The sequence below is a fragment of the Mustela nigripes genome, chromosome 1 (assembly GCF_022355385.1).
Source record: "Mustela nigripes isolate SB6536 chromosome 1, MUSNIG.SB6536, whole genome shotgun sequence".
In the NCBI taxonomy this organism is placed as follows: domain Eukaryota; kingdom Metazoa; phylum Chordata; class Mammalia; order Carnivora; family Mustelidae; genus Mustela; species Mustela nigripes.
The window spans coordinates 241,628,226-241,634,225 of NC_081557.1; the positions used below are offsets into that span (position 1 = coordinate 241,628,226).

At 44.9% G+C, this 6,000-nt stretch overlaps 1 protein-coding gene across 1 annotated transcript in view; it reads right to left on the bottom strand.

The window, feature by feature from the left end:
* Positions 1–4,596, bottom strand: part of GABRA4 (gamma-aminobutyric acid type A receptor subunit alpha4) — a 67,418-nt gene extending 62,822 nt beyond the window's left edge. The window contains exons 1-2 of the mRNA XM_059396122.1: positions 4,300–4,596; positions 3,776–3,894 (exon numbers count right to left, since the gene is read on the bottom strand). Of these exons, the coding sequence (XP_059252105.1) occupies positions 3,776–3,894; positions 4,300–4,385 (205 nt within the window). The 5' untranslated portion in view covers positions 4,386–4,596. The remainder of the gene's footprint in view (positions 1–3,775; positions 3,895–4,299) is intronic.
* Positions 4,597–6,000: the final 1,404 nt, after the last annotated feature.

Sequence of the window (6,000 nt, forward strand, 5' to 3'; positions counted from 1 at the left end):
AAAAGTTCTCATTTCGCTCCTTTGGGGGAAATGCAGTTTTGCTTATTTTAATAACCTACTTAGGAACAAAAAGGTATGTTAATGAAAATTTCACTCTTGGTAAACAGAAGGATGTAAGAAAGCTTTAGAAGTGGATGTAGCAATAGACTAGCTGCCTGGTCTATTGGTGGTCTATTAGTAGTTTCAGGGTTCTAGAGCAATTCATTGGAACTTTTCCCAGCCTCCCCTCTAAAATAGGGATGATGCCCACCCTGCTTATCTCTTTGTGTTGTTATGAGAATCTTATTAAAATTGTACGCAAAAAGGTTTCCAAACTGTAGAGGACCTCACTAACGTGAAGTCCCACTAGGCTCGCAAAACTGACCTGATGGTCCGTTCCCATTTCAGGGAAGTTGTGGAAGATGATCCAAGGCAATTATCGTTAGTTGAAGTATCTATTACTCCAGATCATGTGCCTCAAAAGACTGAAATGTACAAGGGTTGTGTGATCCTTCAGTATATGTAAGGGGTTAAGGGCTGGCTTCCTAAGCTATCTCCTAGAGGTTAATACCTTAGCTATGCATTTTTAAGATGGCGTAGAACAGTGTTGAAAGCAGCTAAGAGCACAGGGGAATGATTTTCTAGCTCCTTTATGGAAGGGTACACTTGCATGCCACTTCTAAGCGGGTGCAAGCTACTTCAAGATGACAGCAGACTGATTCGTCAGAGGCCAAAAGAACGACACCCCTTCAAAAGTCCCAGTCTGGCTTCTCTCACCATGCCTCCTTCTCACCTTTTCCCCTTTTCTTCTCCAATGGGAGAACATGGGAGACAAGGGAGAGGAGACCCTGGAGGGATGAAAAGAAGAGGATGATTTCAGTTCCTTTTACTTCCCTGTTGCAAGCTGTGCCGCTGAGTTAAAAATATGTAATTTAGTTTCCAAATCTATTCCAACCCCTGCCGTCCTACTGAACAATCACAAACCATCCAATTTCAATTCAAATCTTTGCTTTTAGCTTTATTTTAAATGGAACACAGCTAAGTTGTATAAACAGATATAAAGTAAATGCTCTACAAAGAGCAAAGTAGGATTAAAGGGACCAGGAAGTAAATCTGTATTTATAGCAAACTGACCAAAGTCTGAATTGTTTTCATTTTATTTTTAAAGTGCCAAACTTTCCACAAAGCATTGAAATGTCAAAGAAGGGACCAAACTTGTGGTATCCAAGAGTCTGTGCTAAGAATGAGTATTTTTCTTATTATTTTCAGTGATGCTCATTTACAACATCCTGTAAACAGATTACATGGTTTGGGCAGGTGAAAATTACGATTCCCCTGCCACATTTGGGATGCTATGCCTTTACAGAGAATGACCCATTTCCAAAAAAATTAATCACGTTTACCCAAATATTTATGAGCACAGCCAAAAAAATTGTGTAAATTTTTAATGGTTAAGTAACTGCTAACACTTGAAGTAAGGTGAATCCAACCTCTTCCCATAAAGCTATGACAGTATCTCCAGGTAGGTAATACAGATCACTTGGCAGTGACAAGTAAGATGATTAATAATGCCCTTGAGACAGTTCAGCAATCCTGTAGCTAGCCAGAATCTAGCCATGGCTTACATAGATTAACTTCATTCATTTTATTGTCTACACAATATTATGGGACAAGGTAGTTGGTGTAAGGAACGTATCTACGATGGGTTCCTTCTTCTTTTTGAGTTATACTTGTATTATAACCAATTGGGCAGATATTATTTCAACTTCTGCCATTTGATAATAAAACCATATCACTTCAGTTATAATCTTTCACTTTATGTTCAGGCACATCAATTCTCTAATAAATACTTAAACTCATGTGATCTGGTATTTCTGTTATTTTTTTTCTGTACTTAAAATGTCATGTTTAATACCTTTATGGGAGGATAAAACTTCTTTTATTGATATAATATAGTTTTCAGTGATAAAACGTCATCTGAAATATTCTCCACAAAATTCTTTTTTTGAACATAAAGTGATAATTTCCCAGTCACTTGTGAAAGATTGTGCATTGATAAATGATTCACTTCTGCAAGGAAGGCTCTTTTCAGATTTGCATGATGGCAAATGCAGGGCTGAATATCCTACTCCTGGAGAGGCAATGTGAGAAGAACTAGGAGAATCTTTCATCCTTCTTATCCAGATTTATCACTGTCGACATGCAAAAACTCAATTAATACCCTCAACGACCCCCTATAACCTTCTCAATAAAATCCAGAAAAAGTTTGGGATCAGAAGATCTGATTCCAGCCAACCATTATGTTCTCTGTCCCTGTATAAATCACTTTCCATTTCTAATCTTCAGTGTCCTCATTTGTTTAATGAGAAGAACCAGACTCATCAGACTCCAAAAAATCATCCAGCTCTGCTCTCTCCAATTCTATTTTACTCCTGATAATTCTTTCAAACCTGAGACCATATCTAATTCTGTCCTCTATCATGGGAATGTCTTGCTCCCTTTCACTTTCTCCACATACTCAAGTCAGGAAGCTTAATGTGCTCTGCACTGCTAATATCATGTGATGCTTGCCACATGCCATCTGATATCCCCTCAGTCTTCATGGGTTTGTCTCTTAAATATACAACCTGTCCTGGCTTCACATCCTACCCATGCCACTTACCAGCTGTGAACTTGAACTGGTTACTTAACTTCCCAAGCCTCAATTTCTTCATCTGTAAAATGGGGATAGTAAGAACTTACTCTCAGTAATACCTATAAAATGCCTGGTATATATGAAAATTCAAATAAATAAATACAATATTAGTAGTTATTACTGTTATTACTGCTACTACTACTAAGAGGTTCCTTTAAGATAGAGCTTGTTTCTTCTTCAGCTCACTTCCCAGTGCACAACTAACTCCGTGTAATTGGAAAGAACAGGGACTTGGTGGTCAGAAGACCTGAGCTCACACTTGGAGTAAAGTCATATGTTCTCTCTGAACTGGACTGAGCGACTGAACGGGTGTTTGGGTGTCAGAATTGTATCTTGAGATTCTGCGAACACGGTGCCTAGCACAATGCTTGCCACATAGATTCTCATTATATAAGCGAACAGAATATGAACATGCAAGAGAGCAGCAGTACAGTTAATAGATGTGCCTCTGTTATAGTCATTATAAATACCTAAGGAAGAAATAAAGCTGAAACAGCTCTGACTCCAAAGTCTTAGAAGGGAAGTAAATGCCATCTCCCCAAATAAAGTAAAAATTCATCCCACTGTGGAGGAGAACAGCAAAGGACTGGGTTCTCTAGCAGAGCGGGCAGCTTCGTGCCCCAGATTCATGTCCTAGGTAGAACACGGTGGCGAGGTTTTGGCAGAGGGACAGATACCACGTGGGAGGACAAGGGACTTGGGATCAGTTGCCTCAAGTGCAACCTGCTCTGAGCAAATTGGCCAGGTGCAGGGGAAGTCCATTCTCAGGGTGCAGCGCAGCTGGGCAACCGAGCCCCAAGTTCCCATTTTTGACTCTTTCCCTCCAACCTCCCCCACCCAGCAGTTAGGTCCCGGAAGGTAATTAGTGTGGGGGAGAGGCAAAGCTTCTGAGGCGGCAGGGAGATGGGAAAGTACTGGTGGGGGCGGTCTTCTTGTCAGAGGTCTCATCAAGGGGAAGGGGGGTGGGGAGGGAGGGAGAGACAGAGAGACTGAGAGAGAGATTTTTCATTTTTCCACTCGAGGCATACCTAATGATACACAGACAGGCAGACCGAGAGAGGGACAGACAGGACACACGTGAGCGTTTGAAATCGTTCATACCCCCAAATCCAGGACGCAGCCTGTTGTCATAACCATCGAGTAAGCTGTCCAGGATGCGGGTAAAATTTTCCGGGCATAATTTCTCCTCCTTTTGGTTCTGTCCTGGGGATTCGTTTAAACTGCAAACGCAAGGGGGGGAAAAGGGAAGAAGAAGAAAAAAAAAAAAAAAAAGGCAGAAGGGGTTGTTTTAAGAATCGATCACAGAACAGGTGGAAACAGGTTTATCTTCTAGGGAAAGAGTCTCTTGCCCCAAGCTGAAGGAGGCAGATCTGAAGGATGGGGGACAGAGAAATGGTCAAGAAAGGCGCACCCAGTGCACACGCACCCCAAAACCCACACTCTTCTTGCATCCGGTGCCCCTTCTGCTTTCTGCGTCTACTTGGGCACAGAAAAGCCCAGCTGCGGCCCCTGACCTTACAGTCGAGACCCGAGGGTCTGCTCTGCCCTGGGAGGGGCGGCGGCCAGCGGGGGCCCGGAGCTGGCCACCTCTCCACCCCTGTGCCTCAGGACCCCAGGGAACTCACCAAGCCGCCAGGCACAGGAAGTGCAGGAGGGCGAAACTGACCCGGGAGGACGTAGCGATCGCGGGTACCTTCTTGGCAGAAACCATCTTTGCAACATGCCATACTTTAAGCCTGTTCACGTTTCCAGGCTCTCAAGATGCCCTGAGCAGGGTGCGAGGCGAGGGCAGAGGCTCTCCGCGGCGTGCGCACACTCGCGCTCACACTCGCCCGCGCTCACACTCGCCCGCGCTCAGCCAGCCCGAGCCGCGGTGGGCGCGTGTGTGCACGCGGGCCAGGGGGAGGCGGAACCTGCCTGCCATCGCCCCCTCCTTTTCTCGCTGAGCTCCCAATGTGTATGGAGAGCTATGTATACCGCTCAGCACCCTTTCGTGCCCGCACCGGGAAGCTTCGGAGGTTGACATTGGCGCGCTTGCACCGAAAGGCTGAGCAAGTTCTTTCCAACCTTTAACTCCGGTTTTCCGCCCCTCCTCACGACTGCCATCCCCATCCCCAAGTGGGTCCCTGCCCGCAACATTGCTTTGCCTCCACTTTTTCCCTCCTGACTGTCCCCCCTCCCTTCCTGCTGGGATTTGGATTTCACCAATGAAGCTTCTCTCTCCTTAGGCTGGTTGTTCCAGGCCCTGCTTTGTACCCATTTTCGAGGCTGGAGGTGGAGAAGGAGCTGGATGACTGGAATGGCTGGGCATGAGGATGGGAGACCATGGTGAGGACCAGGGATCAAGTAGGGACAGAAACAAACTTTGGGACTCTCCCTTTCAGGTAATTTGGGGAGGGGCAGGAAAACCAAGAGGATTCTTCCTAGTAAGAGGGGTTGCAATTCACTGGGCAGACGCTTCCCAAACTGAGAAAGTGGCCTTGAGCTTCATTCTGGGCTCAACACATCTGCCAAGCTGTTGCTGTAAAGATACCAAATTCCTGGGATGCCTGGGTGGCTCAGTGGGTTAAGCCGCTGCCTTTGGCTCAGGTCATGATCCCAGCGTCCTGGGATCTAGTCCCACATTGGGCTCCTTGCTCTGCAGGGAACCTGCTTCTCCCTCTGACTCTGCTTGCCTCTCTGTCTGCCTGTGCTCGCTCTCGCTCTCTCTCTAACAAATAAATAAATAAAATCTTAAAAAAAAAAAAAAAAGATACCAAATTCCTTTACTGTGGGTGCTCCTACCTGGCTTACACACTCACAGCTTTGCTGCTGCATCCATTGCTGGAGAAGAAAAAGAAAGGTGAAGACAAGGGACATCTGGTCAAAATCACTTTTTTTGTGCCACTTGATGCTCTTCTTTTATAATGGAGCGCACTGATTTCCAAAGATTGACCACTTTGGGAAGGAGGAAGGATAGCCGGGGAGAGACAGGAGAAAGACAAAATGTGAGGTGTGTTTGAGGTAGGGGAGGGTTGGGAAGATAAAACGGAGGGGAATACCTCTTAGTTCACTAATGACTTGAAAGGGGCACTAAGCGCTACATCTTTAGTGTTTTGTTGAACAGATAAAAGCACTTTCAACAGACCTTTTTAAAATGTTAATTATTGGTTCCCAGGGGGAAAGGTGTCTTTCACATGAATAGTGATGCACTTGGAAAGTTGCACACAATGGACTAATGACCTAAGTAATCAAGTTAGTTCCCTGGAAACTATCACCACCAATAACTATTTCTGTTTAGAACTTTCATGGTTTTTCAAATTTTGTTGACTGGTGTGCTGGTTTGA